The 21,175-nt window shown below is 39.1% G+C and overlaps 1 protein-coding gene across 1 annotated transcript; it reads right to left on the bottom strand.

Annotated features, from left to right (window-relative positions):
• Positions 1–1,036: 1,036 nt before the first annotated feature.
• Positions 1,037–20,779, bottom strand: NPM1 (nucleophosmin 1). Its single transcript, XM_034779189.1, has 11 exons — positions 20,623–20,779; positions 19,572–19,651; positions 13,645–13,764; positions 12,524–12,617; positions 11,734–11,834; positions 10,484–10,557; positions 8,317–8,365; positions 6,221–6,310; positions 4,434–4,541; positions 2,739–2,813; positions 1,037–1,392 (listed from the first exon to the last, which is right to left on the bottom strand). The coding sequence occupies exons 1-11, from the start codon at positions 20,681–20,683 to the stop codon at positions 1,354–1,356; spliced, it is 891 nt and encodes a 296-aa protein (XP_034635080.1). The 5' UTR covers positions 20,684–20,779; the 3' UTR covers positions 1,037–1,353.
• Between the last annotated feature and the right edge of the window lie 396 nt (positions 20,780–21,175).

Here is a 21,175-nt window from a genome sequence, read left to right as displayed (position 1 = left end):
TTTCAACACACAAGGGTCAATGCATTACCTTGGCATTTTAATTTCACAGCAAGAATTGGTCAGGTTTTCAGAATTCAACCAGAAGGCAATTCTCTCAACTTTTGTTTTTAACACTACCTTTTCATGCCCTCCTTAGGCAGTAATCACAATATTGGGTCTAGTTCTGGCTCTACTTATCAACTTTGCCATTTCTAAGATTTTTGATTTATACTTTGCAGACTGCCTCATCCACATTTTCAGAGTAGAGACTTGGAAAGGCATTAACTCATACCAGAAACTACTTTAGTCCAAAGCCCAAAAGCTTGGCACAAGGGGCATCTGTACAAAGGATTAGTTGTTTTAATTGTCAGAGAACAAGGATATCCATTGATTTGGACTAAAAGAACTATGCTCTCTAGTGTTAGATGGAGAAGCTGTGATATGCATGGCACATCTCCACAAGCAGTGTCAAAATCTTCTGAACAGTGTTAATTCCAAGAATAGGTCCTATTAAAGACCGTTTCCTAATGTACCCTCCAAAACTTTTAGCCCACTGGTCTTAAAAATGTTTACTCCAAACCAGAGAACACTGGCATACCACAGCACTCAAAGAGCAGGCACTCCCGCACAGTTCTGCAAATTTTTCCACAGAAAGCTCATTAGGCCCAATACAAGCTCCTTAAAGGGAAGACAGACAATTGGGGACAGGCTGGGAAATTAAGGATAAGGTTTTTTCTTCAAATGAGTGCAGCCAGGATTAATCCATCATTTCCCCCAACCATGTTTCTTGCTATTTAACAACATTCAGCACCTGTTAACATACTCATGTGATCAATAATATATGGTGCAAGAGTTGTGTTTGTAAGGCTGACAATCTTCCATGTGTTGTTTCAGACATTGTCCCCAACCTTTAAAAAAAAAATCTCATTTAAAGAGATTGAGGCATGTTTGGGTAAAAATATGGAATACATTTAGCAACTCCTATGAGAACTTAAAAGCTCTCATTCAATACACAGGCAACCCAACCCCTAAGCCCACAAAAATAAAGAAACGATAGTACTTTATCAAAATACTAAATTTTATTTTCACATGTACATTTAGTCTCCCCACCATTTCCATTTGTCTGACCACCACCTCTACTATGCCTTATCAAAACATTCCATACATATTTAAAATGAAGCAAAGGGTGGAGTTCTGTCTTTAAAAACTAAACAGGCATTTTGGACAACACATTCTTGGCAAAGTATTCTGGACGACATTTATCAGACGCAGTAGGGAAAGTTCTTTCAGCATATATAAAAAGGACAGCCAAATATTAATGGTTACAGAAATAAGACTGCACATTTTAATGAACGGTTTAAACTGTTTTCTTTCTTACAGAGTCTGTCTCCACTGCCAGAGAGCTTGAATAACCTGAAAGTGTACACAAAAATGTTAGAAGTTGAAGTTAAGAATGGTCTAATTACTAATCTTCAGGATAGTACAACTTGGAGGTAACTATGCCTGTATATATGAAGTATTTTAAAAATCATTACTCCTCTATTTATTTTTACTCCACACATTTATACTATTTGTTAAAAATATTAAAATAAAGCAACACAGATGCTGTACTCGGGAGAAAAAACTGTATCCAACTCTACATTGAACACCTAGTAAGTCGTGTTTTTGGATATTTGTGTTAAGAAGTTGTCATCCTCTAAAAAGTGCTATTTGTGGCAAACAATGTGCAGGTAAGAAGGCAAGTTTCTACTTGGCTTTAATGCTGATTAGCCACAAGAGCTTAAAATGATTACACCTGAAAGTTTTGTAGGAAGAGGCTCAAAAATGTTGATGTTTAGTAAAAATGTGGCAACAAATCCTTTACATAGTATGCCGAATATAAGCCATGCACTTTGTTGAACCAAATACACTTTTCCCCAAATCTTAAAAATGAAAGGTTTTGGGTTTTTTTTGTTAAAAAAGACTGCACACTAAGAATCTAGTGAAGGAAAATCAAAAGGAAGGGTGTGGTGGACCAGTTAGGCAAATATTGGCTGAACCCTGTCTGCCCTGATTTAAGTCAAATCAACTTCAGTAGCTGGGACTAACTGCTTTTAAACATTTTCTTTCAAGAACCTATGATTTTGTCTATCAGTCAATTTAACACCTTTGAACCACTGGAGAAAGCAGGAAAGCATAAAACCTTCTTCCAATGACAAAATTCCTTAATGTTTCAGGAATTTTGATAGGGAAATCTAAGGCATACAGGGTTAGTCTAATGTCAAGCAATAACTAATCCTGTACCTTTCTGATACCAGCCTTTGGCATGCCCTCTCACAAGAGAGAAGTTGACTTTGGAAGACAAAGAAATAAGACTGCCATAATGTCTATTGCAAAACAATTCCCCCTTCCTAGTCCATCTCCTAACAAAAGAAAGTTTAAGAGCAGACTGCCCAAGTCGCCAAATTCAGCAGCAGGGAAAACCACAGCTCATTTCCTTAGCCAACATGGTGCCAAAAGGAAAATTCTGTGGGTTTAGTAAGCAAGAGATAATTCATAACCATATAAAAGCTGGAAAAATGTAATAAAACATTAGCTTTTCCATCTTTGCCAACTAAACCCTTAAAACAGTTTCCATTTATTTAATGTGAAGTATTGTTTGTGGTTTGTAACCCTTTGAAACAGTCCAAAGCTTGTAGAGATTAAAAGTAAAAAAGCATCTATAAATCTTGTTACAGAAGTTCTTTTGGATTTTTCCAAGCCACTGTAAATTCAGTTACCTTCTGGTCCTGTGTCCGGAAACAATTCTTAACATAGTTGACAAATTTGGCTTCCACTTTAGGAAGGGCAGAACCCTATTGTAATAAAATAAAAAAAAAGTTTAGTGCATGTAAAACCACTGAATGGCTGCAATAAATGGAGAACCCTTACGATAAGTCTTTTAAAACCTTAGTACAAATAAATTTTTTTTTTTTACAGGAAACTCATCAAAAGTTATTTAAAAATAACATTTTCAGCATTATCAAGGTTCTTTTACCAAACTCATCAGCCTAGTATGAGGCCCTTGCCTATGCAATTGACTTGCCTTAAAAAAAAAGCATAATTCTATCACCACCACATCTCAGAGAATCAGTGGCCAACATTTATATAGCTTATATTGCTGGCTCTTAATATCCACATGCACCTAAGTGTGAGGCATCTATGAGGTTGGAACGCATCTCTAGGATTCAATGTACAAGTAATTTGCAGACTAAAGTTCTTAAAGACATCCAGTGGACACCCTCAGTATTTTCCTTTAAAATAACCACCACCTATCCTGTACAATCCTATGGCAAAAAAATTACTATTCAAAATGATATTTACATTAGAAAAAGTATGAAGTATTTACAAGGTTAGGATGATGATGATTTAGGGCAGTGATATACCAAACAATTCAAAATAAGTAAGCTTAAAACGGAGTGTTTTCCACCCATAAAGTGTGGATAAAGCAAGTTTTCTACTAAATGTCAGACTACATTTTAGAACCCATTTGTATTTTATAAATTAGATAAAGTGGTCAGCAGGCCTTGTACCCTTGAGCCAAACTCTGAAGGACAAAACAAAGCTAATATTTAGGGCTCCGTGTCTGTCATGGATTCTGTGACTTTCTGCAACCCCTGTGACTTCTGCAGGGGCCAGTGTGGCTGACTGGGGCCAGCTGCTTAGGTGGTCCTGGAGACAGCCACAGCAGCCACTGCTCAAGCACCCTTGCTCCCCACCCCAAGATTTAATCACATGTATTTTTATTACAAGTCATGGACAGGTCACAGGGCCATGCATTTTTGTTTATTGTCCATGACCTACTAAAAATACCTGTCACTAAATTGTAGCCTTACTAATATTTACCCACTCTGCACAAGTGAGATGCTCACGCTCCGCTGTAAAGGGTGTGGTTACTTTGAAAGTGAATAAAATGGCATCCTGTTTCTCCAGCTATAGAATCAGTTACACCTAGCCAAAGCCCACTGAAGATATGGGGGTTACACAGGTATTACTGAGGGCGTAACTCAGCTTGTGAAACTCTTTACTGAAGGTGATAAATGAGAAAATACCCATATCTTAACAGAATCTTAACAGGATCTCTGGGGCTAGACCAAACAAGTTTTTACTTATAAAATGAGGGCCAAATTTTCAAACTTGTGCATCTTTATTACCAATTAGACATTTAAATGTTGTTTTCGATATCTAAATACAACTTGAGGTGTCTACTTTTAAGACAGTTTGAAATTTATGTTTGAGTGCATAACTGGTATTGAAGACAGGGAAGACTGAAAACATGAAATCCTGCAATGCCATTTTCATATTGACTTCTCAGTGTCTTCTATTAGGGTATTTGTCACATCTCCTTTCCATCAGGATAGCATTGCTGAACTACTTGAAAACAGGAACAAAGTATTCCATTTGGAAAACAAACATTTCCATCAGTTTAAACTCACCTTTTCTATGGTTGCCTGCATCTTTGCTTTAATCTCCTCTAGTGAAAGGGGTACTTTTGGTGATTTTGGACTTTGTGGTTTATTTTCCTTTTTATTAGATGCTGGAGTCTGAAACAAGCAGGCAGTTTGTTACACATTCGTAAAGATTTTGCAATCACAAAGAAGCTACTTTAATTCTCCCATTACTTCAGCTTTTTTTTTAAATGAAGTTATTAAAACATTGTTCAAACAGTACAAAGGAAGCCATGGAATATACTGGACATCATTTAAGTATCCTAAGACCAAATATGGATATTAATACTGAATGATTCCTTCTTGCTCCATTTTCCGTATGACGGTTGCGCCTTTAGATTTTATGTTCTCTATCTTCAATAAGCTACTAGAAAAGTCATCACAAAATGGAAAATTATTTAATTTGTGCTCCTTACTTCAAGTTGTGACAAGTTTTAAGGGGGCACATGTACAAACCACTCAAACTTTAGACTGATATTTATGTTACAAACAATTTACATACAATAAACACTGTACTACCAAAATGGTCTATTATCGAATCACAGAAAAATGTCAGTGTCCCTTTTTCTTCACAGGAAAATTATCTGCCCAGTTCTTCCAAAGACAAACAAAAAGGTGAAACTTAAGAGGAACTACCCAACTTAAACACTAAGACAACCAATTACCATTAGGCTGGTGGTTATCAGCAAAGTCTATAATCAGTGGTGCATATGTCTGCTCCAATTATTAATTATAATTCTAGAGATACTGCCAGCTAAAGGGATAGTATCATACATTTGCAAGCCTCTAGTTGCTTGGCTGGAAAATTATTTTTTTCTTGCCTTTCTAGCAAAAAAATAGTTGTCTGAACTATCACTATAGCTCAAAGGCTTAGACCCAATCTTTCCCTTCCCATCCTTACTTCCCTTATCTGGACTAAGTTCAGATAACTCTCATCCAAAACAATCTCAAAAAGCTACTAAAAAGCCAAATGGTCCAGAAAGTTTGGGGGTTTTTTTGGATTGTGACTTTTGTATGGGGGGGGGATGCGCGCTATCAACTGGACTGATGGCTTTTCAACTTAAATCTAGCCTGCTACTTTTCCCTAGATAACTATCTTAATTCATATGCATTGGTTAAGAGTCTGGACACTATTGGGGGGAAGAAATCCTTTGCTTCACTAATCATGGCAGTAGGATTTCAAAAATCTGCAGAATGATTTCTAGCACTGCCTAACTTTCCTAGTTTACAATTCACAGGTGATCAGTGAAGAACAAATGGAAAGGACTTTTTATGCAGTCACTGTGTCAAAAACATGAGATAATTGCTTGGCACTGATTAAGGGGCCATTTGTTAGTATTAAGAACTCAAGCTTAATACTTACATTAATCAAAACAGGTCACCTTACTGGACAGGACCAAAGGCAAGTCCTAGCCTCACAATGGAGGTGGTCAAGATCTACCATAACAAGGATGTGACTAGACCATATCCAATTCTGTGCTGAACAAAACATCTGTGATATTACATATCCCAGGGTTTAAGCTCAGAGCTGGCTACCCTTTGCAGTTCATGGTTGGTTGAGCTAACCTAGAATAAACCATACTGTTTTCAAATTCAGATCAGGGCTGATTGCTCACTCAAGAGTCTGTATACCTCAGTTCCCTTACTAACTTTATCCTTAAAAGAAAAGGAATGGATAATGAAATGAGTCCAGTCTTTAAGTGAGAAACCAAGTTATGGGTGAATGCAACTAGAACTGTTACACCACTTCCAACACTCATATTATAGTCACTCACTTTTGATTTAGACGCTGGTGTGGACGGCTTAGAATCTTTTCCATTCTGCTTTGATTTCGGAGTATTTTTTGCTGACAAATCCCGGGCAGGCTGAAATTAAAAGAATTTTACACTTAGCATCTTCAAAACAGAAGGAAGTTATGTAATAACTGCAAATTTGAGGACAAAAGTAAACTGTTTAGTAACTATCTTGAACAAAGATGCTTTTATTTTTATCTTTTTTTAATACTTGACAACTAGAAACGTTTATTCTCATTTAAGAGAGCACCAATTTTTCCATGCATTTCTCATAGTGAGGGAAACTCACTTTAGCAGTGAAAATAACCACAATCTGAATGACCCGAAATTGTCTAGGTTATAAAGATCTAAGATGGGCATTGACAATTCCGGTCAATTACACCACATGAAAGTAGAATGAATATGCAGGTCATTTGCCAGAAAGTATGCAGATTTTCTGGAGCAAAGGGGGTACACATAGGAGATACCTTGCTTTTTATTCTACTAAATCTTATATGCAATACCAACAAATAAGTCACTGCTGCTTTTGCTATTCCAAGCTAACTCTATGGGCAAGAGAACAGCTGGTATCACTATATAGCGAGATCCATGTTGCAAAGCAAACAATGGTCTAAAGGCACTCGGTGAACAAGAAGAGTTGCCACATAACCAGGCCAAAGGCGGTGAACACACATGGAATGGGGAATTTGATAGGTCAAGTGTTAATTACTTACCATGGATAAGAAAAAGCCCAATGGAGCTATTAAGATTTCCTTTCAACATATTCCAAGGTTTGTACTCCAATTGTAAGTCTACAATTCACTAGTTATAAGCATATATGAGCAACTGAGGGAAAATGGACGAATACCCAGGATCGGACAGAACTCACAACCAAACTGAATTACTTTGTTATTTCAGTACAAGTTTGTGTACAGAATGGCCCTAAAAGTCCTAGCCCTTTTGATTAAGGTAACTTTTGAAATATCAAGTGATACAATGCTGTCCCAAGACTGCAAAAAGGCTGAAAGATTAGACCAAGTGTAAAGTAGCTCATTAATTTAAGGAGTCCAGGTTGACAATTTTAAACATCAAATCAGTCATTTGCAGTGAAAAATACCACAAATGAGCTTCTCCCAAGTAGCTGGATATTTCATTTATATAAAAAGTTTACCCACAGGACAATTTTGCAAGTTTTAAAGATGCAAATAAACTTCTGTAATACTTGACATATCCTGAATTTATCTGAAGATTTACATCCCCCTCTGCACTTGGTGATCAACACCCAAGCTTACCAGGAAATCCCTGGATTTCTTCAGAAGAGGTGCACCCTATGGCCCAACTAATACTGGAAACCAGGCTGCACCCCATTTTCATTATGGGACTTGCCCAGCCAAACTCCTCTGCCACCAATACCCAATTTTGTACCAACTCAATTTCTAGCTAATTACAGCAATGCTTATGCCCACCCCTGGCAAACTCTACTAAATGATGTGCACCCTGGGGTACTCTCAATTCTACTGTTGAATGATCTGGAACACCCCGAGATTTGGCAGCCTTGATCTAGCACATACTTAGTTTGAGAGTTGGCCAAATATACCAAGGAGCATTAACTGGATTAGTTAAACGTAACCTGGAAGTTCAAGACAACTAACATGTTAGCAATATCAGTAAGTAAAAACAAACTTTGGGCAAAAATGTTTTTAAAATTTTAGAGGCTTTGAATCTGCAGCACAACTGTGACAACAGAAACTGATTTAAATAACTATTCATATATAATTAGTAGATGAAATAATTCTGAATGAAATGAAAGCTGCTGGTTTAATTTCCTGTAGCATACGGATAAGTTTTCTGCAGGGCTGTACATACAGGGTTGAGAACTATTTTGGTTTTTGCATTACCTCAATGCTCTCAGAGTGGAAACTAAATTACATAAAATGAGCTGAAAGCGACAATAGTCATGTGTACCTGAGACAGAAGTTTCAACTACCTAAATATGTAAACACCACTACTTTCATTATGTTTTAGGGTGACTGATACTAAAGATTTGCAAATTTTCAAAAATCCAGACAAACAGGGTCTCAAATATGAAGACTACTTACTTTCTTCATTGGAATCTTCTCTTCTTCCTCTTCATCTAAATCATCATCACTAGAATTAAAAATTACATTACTAAGAAGCCCACTCCAATAGGTACATAACTGTCAATTAACCCAAACAGTTCATTTTTCAGTGACTTCATCCTCATTCCTGTTCTTTCAATGGAAGATGTTACAGTGAAGTAAGGGGACTTTGTCAAATGCAAGCTAAATAGAAGACTAACTTTAAAAGACTTCTGTAAGGTTAATATTTTACTACCCAACTTGGAAGAATGTATCAAGCAAAAACAGAGAATCTTTCAAACACTAAAAGACCATTTTTCTAATTTTCTTCCATTTACTACTGCAGTAAGAGTAAATTAGGAAGTTAAACAGCACAGTGCACATTTTAAGATATATCCATCTCTATATATCTCTCTCTCTCTCACGCATGCTTGGAAATTGCCACTTCAAGTACAGTAACTCCTCACTTAACCTCCTCCCACTTAACGTTGTTTCAAAGTTGGGGAACATGCTCGTTTAAAGTTGTGCAATGCTCCCTTATAACATCATCTGGCTGCCTGCTCTGTCCACTGCTTGTAAGATTCTGTGGAAGAGCAGCAACTTTACAAGGGAACATTGCACAAGCTCCTCTTCTCCCCCTCCCTCCCAGCGCTTCCCCCACTGGCGGTTTGGCAGCACTTAGGCCTTTCTGGAAAGGAAGGGGAGGAGCGGGGAAGCACTGGGAGGAAGGGGGAAAAGCAGGAACGTAGCGTGCTCCGGCAAGGAGGTGGAGTGGGAAGATGTGGGCCTGGAGTAGAGTGGAGCGGGGATGGGAAGAGGAGGGCCTGGAGCATCCCCCAGTGAAGTCGACGCCTGTTCTTCTAGGGGGAAGCTGCCACTTCTGCTGCACAAGGTGCTTCCTAGTGTCCCTGCCAGCAGTGGGCTATGGCAGTGTGGGGTAAGCCAGGGCACCTCCCAACCACAGTACAGTACTGTACAGTATATAATGCCTTTTGTTTGCCCCTAAATTTCCTTGGAACCTAACCCCTCGCATTTACATTAAATCTTATGGCAAAATTGGATTTGTTTAACATAGTTTCACTTAAAGTTGCATTTTTCAGGAACAGAACTACAACATTAAGTGAGGAGTTACTGTACATACAGCATACTCTGACAACTCTGCAGAGTTTTGTATTTATGAAGCAATGAGAAAAATATAATTAAGATGCTCTACAAAAAAGTGTTCATAATAAACATTTAAAACCTAGGTTGTTTGGCTTAAATTGCTTTCTTCCCTTCTTTCAGATCTCCAGGAAAGTAGCTCCATTTTTCTCCACTTCTGCCTGCCTTTGCACTTGCCCCTAATACTTCTCTCCCCTCTGGTTTTCACCCTCCCTATGCTACCTCTAGATTCTGCTTTAGTACAGAAGTAGCATGCTGCTAGAAGATTTTAAGAAGTTTTGCTGAGGGGGTCAGATTTCATTTTTTATAATTTGTTTTCCCTGAGTTTGCAACGAGGCAGCCTCTCACAGAAGCACTTCAGCTTCTCATTCATTTGTGTGCTTCAATAAGACAATTAGCCCTGCTTCTCTAACTGAACTGGAATATCCCAACAGCATTTCCTGCAAAAAAAATTCTTGCACGTAAGTGGGGGATCTATCTTAAAAAAAAAAAAAAACACACACACAAAACAGAGATCCCATCACATTCCCAAATGCCTAAAACAGACTCCCAGCCTTGAGTCAGTGTTGAAAGTAATCTATACAGCAATAATATGGCATATGAAGCCAGATCTTATCTGGGGATAAGGCTCACTAATTTCTAGACTAATTAAGAACTAAATCCAAAATAACTTGATTCAATGTCATGCATATTTTTTATGCTCTGAAGCAGGGGTTCTCAAACTTTTGTACTGGTGATCCCTTTCACATAGCAAGCCTTTGAGTGCAACACCCCTCTCCCTTATAAATTAAAAACACTTTTAAATATATTTAACACCATTATAAATGCAGGAGACAAAGCGGCGTTTGGGGTGGAGGCTGACAGCTTGCAACCCCTCATGCAATAACCTCGTGACCCCCTGAGGGGTCCCTACCCCCAGTTTGAGAACCCCTGCTCTGAAGTCATTACCTCTGAAAACTAAACATTTCAAAAATGCATTGCAAAAAGAAAGGAGCAAGATACACACTCTTCATCATCTTCATCCTCATCGTCGTCATCTTCATCCTCATCGTCATCATCTTCTAACAATTTTGCTTTTTTCTTTAGAGAAAACATTTGTTACAAAACTGGTTACAAAGTTAAATAAATGGTTTTCTGAGAGTGCAATACAGATGGTACACCAAGTTTGCCCGAAATTTGCTCTTCCCATAAACTATTGTATTACCAACTCTTCTAGAGTTGCACCAGTTTAAGTATGTCACTTTATATCGAAGCAAGTAACCTGATGCCAACTTGTGTGTTGGCACTTCAAACTGATTTAAACAGGACTTATATTGGTGTACTTTGTATTGGTAAATTTACAGACCAACTAAACTGATACTGCTTTAAAACCGATGAGTGCCTACACAAGGACCTGGTTTAACAAAACCATTTTTTAAATTAAGTTAAAGTTAAACCACTACAACTTTTATATATGTAGCCAACTCAGAAAAATCAGTTCTGCTAATGCCAATACATTAAAAGCTTTATCAAAGCCATGGAATAAGATCCAAGAGAAGAAAGCCCAGGTCTACAACACCAGAAGCAAGTTTAAACACCAGTGAAGAATGAGGCTACTGATAAAAGGTACAGTATAAAACAGATGAGTCTACACACTTTGGGATAGATGATGATATCACAATAGATGGTGCAAGAAGGGAGCACAGAATTAGTGCCATTTAAATGTTTATTGATGAGTACAGTGCTCCAAATACTCTACAACCACAAGACAGTCAGAGCTGGCAACACCAGGTGTTGCTTGTTCTGGTTTCAATGTGGTTAAAGGACTTAACCATGTGCTCACCATAAGCCAAAATACACATTTGTTTTAAAAAATACAACTGATGCTACAAAACTAACAGAGAATACCTGGCATGGAATCCTGTGTGAGAAGGCCGATCACTGTGCATTATCTCCAATTTAATTACACAGAACATGGCTTTCACTACCATCAGTTATACATTCAACCCCACAATTTTTACACTAAAAAAATTGAAAAATACTAACCACTAACATCCAGACTTTAAAAATACTGTTAAATATACTTTAGAACTATGTATGGGAAAGTCTCAGTACTGATTTCCAGGATCTGAGTACCAGGTAACCTTTCTCCTGCAGTTAACAATCACCACCTTAAGCGTGGTAAGGAATGCAGCTGCTTACTCTGCTTTAGGTGGCAGTGATAAACTCTTCCAGGAGAAAGTCTTGAACATACTTCATAAGAAACCTCAACTCTACCTGTGGAGTTTTAGCTGCTATTCCACTTGCTGGTCTCTTTGCTGAAGTGTTTAAGATCTTCACTTCATCTTCATCATCAGACTCTGGTTCTTCCTCTAATGCTAAAAAACAATACATGAATATTTTTGTACAAGGTCAAAGTGTTTACCATATTAGGGTCACACAGAGCTACAACACACACATCACTGCCAATTTTCTATAACTGGAGTTCCCTTGAGGAATTTTAGAATTAACAAATGTAGAAGAAAGTAGTTTTTCCACTAGTAAGCAGCCATGTTACCCAAAAATCAAGCTGACACTATTTGGGGTATCTTTCTATGTTCAACTTATAAATATGGTTAATTTTACTAAACTGTTATTAATAAATGTTTCACTGGACATGGGGTCAGTCATATACTATTAGTGCCAGGGTTGTGTCCTTCTAGGACCAGAGACAACAGAGAATATTAACATAACTAGCTCCCATTCAAATGGGAGCAATCTTAGGACAATGGAATGGCCACATCTTAGGTGACACCAGAAGTCTAAAGCAGTGGAATTTTCCCAGAAAGAGGAAACAAAGAAACTGGGTTTTAATGATAGCATTTAAAACCAGGGGCTCAAAGAGGAACAAGGGCTCATGCTTTTGTAGCAGAGGGGTCCTTTTTGGCCTAGTATGTCCAGCAGAGGGAGCTTTACCTGGGCTGTGACACAAACTAATCAGTTTGGTCAGTTTAGAATGTATTCTATATTTCTACAACTAATATGAAACTTATATTAAAAATGCACTGAGAAGACATACGATACATACCTACAAGATGCTGACCACTGACATGAACGGGCCCTGAACCGCATTTCAACCTCAAAACGACTGGAGGTGTAATCTCGAAGCCACCTAAAGAAACCTGGAGAAAGTATGTTGGTTATTTAACAGAAGTATTATTGATGGCAACGTAGCGAACACTTGAACACCAAATAGTAAGTGCCAGAACAGGCAGCCAACTGAAATGATGCAGAAACAATGAACATGGTAGAGCTGAAAAAGCTGGCATTAACAAAAATGCAACAAACCAGTCGCTTCCTCATAGCGGCAGTCAAGAAGGAATTATCAGAATGTTCAGCGGGCATTATTTATAACCCACATACGAGTGGTACCCAGTACAGTACCTCACTCATGCTCTACAGTGTTCTGCTAGACTCGTACTAAACTCTCTCTCGTAAGACCAAGAGAACCCTGGCAGGTATCTAAAAACTCCCTGGGGTCTGAGAACCAAACTGAGTTCTCATCTCACTATACATCAACATTAGTATATAGGTGTGTGCGTCTACCTGGCCCCTCAATTCCACCTTTAAAATGGTCTCTTCACCATTGTGTAACCCACTGCCTTCCCCCAAAGGGTATGCACAGGCACAATTGGAGCAAACTATGCATAAGGATTAACATCTCTCTCACTTGTTGGCTCTACAGGACTAATGAATAAAGCAACAAAAACTCATCACTGACGCATGCAATTATGATTGAACACCTAGGTGCACATTTGCTGAGTAACAAGCACAGTGATTTAGAAACAAGTAACTGAAATCGCTCTGAATAAAATAAGCTTCCATTAAGAGATTTAAGAAACCTAAAACCACCCAAATTTTTTTTCATGTTTTAATTAAAATGGAGGCTTTATAATGTTAAAAATTCTTCCATGTTTCCAAACTAAATATGACAGTTATGCTCATGTCCAAGAACCTGAGAACGAACTGACCAGAGAACCATCCACGAACACAAATGAAATAGCAGAAGTATTTTAAAAATTCTCATTTTAACTCCCGAAGTTAGAAACAAGGGTTTGCTTTACTATTTCTACTTTGTTAGTGTTTCTTAGTTGAGATTACCACTTGACACCAACGTTTATCAATAATATTATAAAGGTTTGTCCTTACCGTAGGCTGTACTGACATTTTCAAAGATGCCAGTGTGACTTTAATAGGGTTCCCTTCATAGTCCAATGCCTCTGCTTCTATAACGTGTAATTCATCTTTGGCACCAGCGCCTAAACTGACCTATGCAAGAAGTGAAACATATTATCCTTTATGAAAAGTTGAACCACCATTTTAAAGTTGTAACTGTTAGGAGAAACTTTTACTTTCAAATGCATCTTAAATTCATTCACTATTTTAACAGTATTTTTACCCCTTAAGACTAAGTAAAAATGTTTCTTGGTTATCTTTCTGCAGTGAAACCACCAGAGACTTATTTAATTAGCATCAGACTGCAGTTAGAGATGACCTGCATGACTAATTTTCAGTAATGAGAAAATAGTAACCAAACTGAACTTTTTATGCTATAAGATGCATTGAACAAAATAAGGTTTTTTATAGTGTTTAGTTGTATATCCATACAGTTCCATCATTCCCCAAAACCGTAGTGACGAAGATCAAACTGATCTAGTGGGCCAGGTGAATCCATCTAGTAATGGATATTCCAGGGACACTGACTTCCACAGATGAAAACAGCACAGCCACTTAACCTTTTGTTCTCTCTAGACTTGCACTGTACTAATTAACTGGCTGGGGAAAGCTGTCTGGTCCAGACATGGGTTCTAGCCAGGCATTTGTGATGCAAGTGAGGCCAGTATCTTATAAGATCTGATTAATGCTATTGCTTGTTTTATTCAATATTGCATACAGTTCTGGTCGCACCATCTCAAAAAAGATTAGAATTGAAAAAAGTAGAGGGCAACAAAAACAATTAAGGGTATGGAACAGCCTCTATGTGAGGAGAGATTAAAAAGACTGGGACCATTCAGTTTAGAAGATAAGACAATTTAGGGGAGATTTGATAAAGGTCTATGAAGTCATGAATGGTGTTGAGAAAATGAAGTTTTTTTTAATCCCTTCACATAACAAAACCCAGGGGTCACCCAATGAAATTAATAGGCAGCAGGTCTAACACAAACATAAGAAAGTACTTCTTCACACAATGCACAATCAACCCATAGAACTCGTTGCCAGGGGATGTTGTGAAGGCCCAAATATGACTGGGCTCAAAAAAAAATTTCTAAGAGTTTATGGAAGAAAGGTCCAAGATGGTCAGGGACACAACCCAAGTTCCCTGTAAGCTGTGCAGCTTCCTATTTAGCACCATGCAGGCACTCAGGGAACCTGCCCAGCAGGGAGTCAGGACCTGGCCACAGCCAGTGGAGGGATGCCCATAGGCACCGACTTCCCCTCTAGCGGGGTATGGGTGTTCGACACCCCCCTCCACCCCCAGGCCCTGTTCACGCTCCTCCCCCTCCCTCATGGAGCTTCCTACACACCGAAATAGTAGCTGTTTGCAGCAGGAGGGAGGTGGAGGAGTTGGTCAGCAGGGCTGCTGACAGATGAGAGGTGCTGGGGAGCTGCACCTACTGATTTCTCTGTGGGTGCTCTAGCCCTGAGTTGCCTAGAGGGGTGCCCCTCCCTCAGCCACAGCCTGCAATTTACTTGAAAGTTGTGCTTATCTTCTCTCTCAAGTTTGTTTTCTGTAATGTTTAATTTTTTTAACTCAGTTTTTGTCCATCTAGTGTTGGGATTAGTTTACATGCTTTCATTTTCCTATTCCATCTTTTAGACAGTAATATCCTCCCCATCAGACACTCACTCACTTCATGCCAAGTAGCAGCTCTGATTAGTCAGGGAGTATCTACTTGCTCTCTTTCCATCCTATGGCCCAGATGCTGGTGCTGTGCTCCGCTGTATTTTGCTGACTGACTGCAACTGTTTTGTATGTCTGTTGATCTGTCCGCTCTATCCCCTTGGGGCAAGAGGCTGCATTAGCAGCTCAAAGCCTTCCAACAGCTGAGAGTAACAACTGAGTTTGAATCCGGAAGCCATGTAACTTATGGCCACAGAATCTATAAGGAACCATTGTGATCATGTAGTCTGATTTCCTGTATCGCACAGACCATACATAGAACTTCCATAAAATAATTCCTAGAGCAGATCTCTTAGAAAGACACCCAATCTTGATTTTAAAGTTGTTGATGGAAAATCCACCATGACCCCTCATTTCCTGTCTGAATTTGCCTAGCTTCAACTTCCAGCCACTGGATGGTGTTATATCTTTCTCTGTTATATTGAAGGGCCCATTAAATCTTTGTTCCCCATGTAGGTACTTAAGGTAATCAAATAACCCCTTAACCTTCTTTGTTAAGCTAAATATAGTGATAGACTCAGGCAGCTCCATCTAAGACATGTTTTCTAACCCTTTAAGGATTCTTCTGGCTCTTCTCTGAATGTTCTCCAATTTATCAACATCTCTCTTGATTTGTGGGCCCCAAAACTCAACACAGAAACAGTAGCACCAGTGCCAAATATAGAGGTAAAAACCTCTACACCTACCCAAGACAACATTTTAAGCATCTGAAAGGCTACTCAGTGATTTTTGTAATGTATTGTAGTATGTATATAGTTCACATGTAGTTCATTATGACCTTTTCCTTCTAAACATACAATCAGAGAAGGTTCCATTTTTTCTAGTTCACCTCTTCCCCATCTATTATGAGAGCATTTATGTAAATTAGCATATCTATATTTAATCTAGAAACTCTTGGGGGCAGGGGCAGTTTTATGTCAAATGGGGTCTCTGGGCACTACTGCAGTACAAACTATAGATTCACAGATTAGACAGTCAGAAGGGATCATTGTGATCATCTCAATCTGACCTCCTGCATAACACAGGCAGAACTTGCCGGATTTTTTTAATCCCTGTTTGATTAGACTACAGTATCTTTTAGACAAAGATACAATCTCAATTCCCAGTGATGTACATTCCACAACCCCAATGCCATTGTCAAGGCTTGGTTTCACTTTTCATTAAATACAGGGAATCAATCTGTTTAGTATGAAAAATATATAACACCTTCCACAGATTTAGAACCCAAGCTGTTGAAAAAAGACTGAACTTCCGGAAATTTTTCAAATAACTGTTATGAGGTTTATTGAAGTATCAGACCCTTAAAATTTTTATTCTGAGTGTCATGATTTTCTAGCCTCATGTGGCAATTTTTTTAAAATTGACCTTCTTGTAGCATTTATTTAAGGGATGGGCTCTACTTTTGAAAGGCTTACTATGCATTTATTAATAAAATTTGTTAAATGATGAAAAATGCTGTTAAGGATGCTGAATACTTCAGAACTTAAACTTTCTGTAGTGATGCTGGAAGACTGTCAGCCCTCCATACTCAAGCAGAGTTAAAAATGTGCGTTCGTTCCCTGCAGCATATGGCGATTGTGACAGTGTTGAAGTGTGGTGGAGAAGCAGGTATGCCACTGCCAAGTGACCTAACTTTACTTCCTTGCTTTTGTATGTGAAACCTTAACTGCTAGAAGTGTTTATGTATGAATAATAAGAATGGCTCTCTTATCACACACAAACTGCATTAGAGGCCATGCTTTTTCCCTCATTTCCCTCGGTTAGATAGCAGCAAAATTGTCCATCAGTTTCACACACTGTATAGACGCCTTGACAGTACTTTTTTAGTGTGGGCTCTCTTATGATATCCATGACGGAATAACTTTACTGGAGCCAACTGTAGGTTATGTTTCATTTAGTAAGTGAATCACTGTTCTCATGATTGTATGTTCTTCTTAACAGGAGATCGTGTATAGCCTAAGCAGACTTCAGTATCCAGCTTTCTGCTATCATGTAATTTAATTTGGCTTTCACTTATCACAATTTTATAGTCTTTGTATTACATGATTGATTTTGGGTACCCTAGGAGCTCAATCTCCAGTCTTTGACACTTCAAAAATAAGTAGTAAAACTCCAGAAAAGGCAAGAAAATTTTAAGCTTGTCTCACGTAAAAAAAAAAAATCTATCAACTGCAAAATTTAATCATTTTCTTGCTTTGATTTTTAAACAGCTACAAACAGTTGCAAAAGTACCATTATGACCCTCACAGCTCCATATGGGACAACCAACCTATATTTAGCACTGTGAAAATAAATTTAATTTTGCATTTCAATGCATACCCTAGTGGGAAAGATTCTCTTTAAAGGCAAACTGAAAAACATTCATTAATACACACACACACACACACATATATATATATATAGAATTACTTCATAGTCATATGTTTTAAAAGAACATCTTCCAAACTTTGAGTCCAGGGTTTTCTTTCCCTCTTATGAGCAGGTAAAGGCATTAAAAGAAATCTGAGTAAGAGCATTTTCTACACTTAAGCGTGATTTCATCAACTGCTGCTCTTTACAGTTTCACCCAGAAAAATCTCAAGGAGCTTTTCAGACTATATATAGGAATCACTTCTGTCCACCACTGAAATGCCGACATTATTGGTATTCTGCATCAATCACTACATTAAATGTTTTAGGAAGAAATAAATGAAAGATATTGTACTTTATTAATTATGTGCAGAGTGGATAAAAATCAAAGATTGTAAGTATTTTAAACTAGATATGAAATCAACAATTTATGTTAAGGCCTAAATTTACTAGAATATTAAAATCCTTCAAATTAAATAAAAAATAATATTAAACAGTACATGTTTGCTGCCAAGTTTCAAACCACTGAACTGGAGAGTCTCACTGGTTAAGCACCTGGAACCAGAGTTTGTTGAAGTTCTAACCCAGCTTTTAGTTCGACGACTAGCTCATGAACAGTTAAAAACCACCAGGAGTTGAAAAGGCAGGAAAGTTTGTTTTCCTCTTCCAATATATGAATAAAAACTAGGTGTGAAAGATGAGATCTACTAGTTCTAAAATCTCGGAGGATATGGTGATCAGACAGAATCAGTTCAATTCACTAACCACAAACAAGACTTCTTTAGCTTTAAATATAAACCATGTTTTGTTAAAAAAATTTCTTATGTACCAGCACATTTAAAGTAGTTTTATTTAGTAAAGTTAAATTCTATTTTGTGCATTTTAATTAAATTTGCATTTCTATCCAAATACAGCATGAGACAAAGTAGTAAAAAATAATGGTCCAAGAAGTGCATCAGTCACCATTTTCTAACAAGTAAAAATTAAGAATCTGAGTAAGTGCAAGTTAAGCTATGTAATAGCGTAATTAAATCCATGTATACTGTATCCTCCTGGCTAGCAAAAAGCACCAAACTTAGTATAAAGGCTGTATTTAGCTGCAAATCAAAATATTTTGATTAACAAATGAAAATCAACATCTCTAAGAACGTAGAAGGACAAAAATGCAAAATAGGACTAAAATTGAGGATTTAAATTAAGGTTTCCTGCTTGCCATGATTAAAATCAATGACTTAAATCAATCTACCCTGCTATAAGCAGTGATATCATACATAGTTATTTCATCAAGTCTCGCAATGGAAAAGAATCCTGAATTCTTAAACTGGCAAGCAAGTGAGCAAAATGCTTGGTGAGTAAATGGTTAAGCTTAACATACAGGTATTTTAATTTTTGCAGTAGTGAAAAGGTATAATCATTACTCAGTTTGTATTAAATAGTTTTTACTTTTCCAAAACAAAGTTCCAACATATCAATTGGATATACATAACATGCTTATTTATCTTCATCTTCAAAAAACAAGAGTTCTCAGTAAATTTAATTACATCAATAACTCAAGAAATTTTAATAAAAATTATGGAAACAATAGAAAACAATGAGTTTAGTGTAATTTGACACTTAAGAATCTCTCCCAAATTACTTAAATAGTTTTTATAAATTTCACAAAGCACCTCTAATACACAATGGAGCAGAGCATCCAAGACATAAAACTGCACAGCAGGATAAAAGTGTGATTCAATTATTTGCATTTATGATTCCCATGATTATGAAGTCTGAAAGCTATTTTTCACAGGGCCATAACCTTTAGTTTCCAAGAATGAGGACTTACTGTTCTCAGTGACAACTGGTGTTCATTTTCCTCATCATGCACCTTGAAGTGATACTCCTTATCTGCCTTTAGTTCACAACCTGCAAAAGACCAGTTAAGTTACAGGTAAAGTATTTAAACCATAACATTGCACATTTATTTATTGTATATTACAATCTTGTTCCTTTCAGTACTTATTTATTAAAAGTTAATATATTCGAAACCTGCAAGCTTACACTCCAAAAATCTAAATTTGTATACAAAATGAGAGTTCTTCAATGCTCACATCTCAGACTAAATAGCAGAAAATAGTGTAGTAAAGTCTCAATATCAAAGCTAACCTTTTAAAAAAAGAACACAACAGAACACTTGCTAGTACGCCCCAAAAAGGCAGAGCACAATACTTGCTTCTTATTTGAACACCTGATAAGTAATTTGCAAGTGTCGATAATTTGTAAGGGGTCTCACAGAGTCATTTGTGAAAGCTATTGAGGTTAAAATGTATTAAAACAACAGTTAGCTGCAGGGCGGCCGATCGCGTGTTAAATATGGGCCTGCGGGGTTCACCAACAGGGCCCGGTTCCGCCCACGCCTGTTCGCTCCACAGAGCGCGGCCCTTCCACGTGCTTCACCGAGACGCAGCCGCCCCACGCTGCCATGTGCGCCTAGGGCATTTACCGGCTGCAGGCCCGCCGGGGAGAGAAAAGCGCGTCCCTGGGAACTAGCGGCTCCTGTGGCCGGCTGGCAGAGCGGCGAGAAGCGGCTGCTCCTGCCTGCGGAACGGGGGAGAAGGAACAAAGCGCCGGCCGCTGCCAGGAGCTGGAGGCCGCAACAGACGCCACGTGCGAGCGCCGGACACGTGGTGGCGGGGGGCTGCCGCTCCTAGAGCATCGCTCCCGAGCCCCGGCCCGCGAACCCTGATCCCGATCGCGCGCCCCCACCCAGTCCTCGCGCGCGCCCCACCCCCACCCCGCGAGCAGCCTAGGCCCAGGCGGCCGCGCCAGGCCCGCGAGGATAGCGGTCCCCAGGCGGGGCGGGCCCGACCGTGGGCGGCCCCGGCGCGGGGCGTTACCGAAGAGGAAGGTCTGAGGGCGCAGGGGGCCCATGCTCTCCATGTCCATACTGTCCTCCATGGTCTCGGGCCTGCTCCTCGGGGGGCCAGCGGCTGCGCTCTCCGGACGGAATCGCACTGAGGGGGAGCTTTCTTCACGCCCACTCCCATATATAGCCTCCGTGTTCTCGCGATAGTTGTACTCTCTAACCCCGCCCCTTCCTTTTGCCTTTCCCCAGCGCAGCAGCCACGCGACCCCCTAGTGTCTAGGCTGCGCGTGCGCCGGCTTCGCTCGCGTGTTCCTTTGCTTCCTAGCTGTGTGGGCTCTCGCGAGCTCTACCCCCCACAACTCCGGCAAAAGGGGGGGCGCTTTGGGTTCAAAATGGCGGCCGGTGTCCCCTCCTCCTTGCTATTCTCTCTCGCGGGAACCCCCCTGGGCAGTGCCCCTCCACGCGAACACAAGCTACCTGGCCCCGCCGCACCTAGCCGGGGACCCCCTCCCGGCTGCGGCTGAGGGGAGGTGGGCTGGGCTCTCCGGGAGCCGTGTGCATCTGGGGATATGCCCCCAGTGACA

The sequence above is a fragment of the Trachemys scripta genome, chromosome 8 (assembly GCF_013100865.1).
Source record: "Trachemys scripta elegans isolate TJP31775 chromosome 8, CAS_Tse_1.0, whole genome shotgun sequence".
In the NCBI taxonomy this organism is placed as follows: domain Eukaryota; kingdom Metazoa; phylum Chordata; order Testudines; family Emydidae; genus Trachemys; species Trachemys scripta.
The sequence above is the reverse complement of the archived record's forward strand: the minus strand, read 5'-3'. Positions and strand labels throughout refer to the sequence as shown.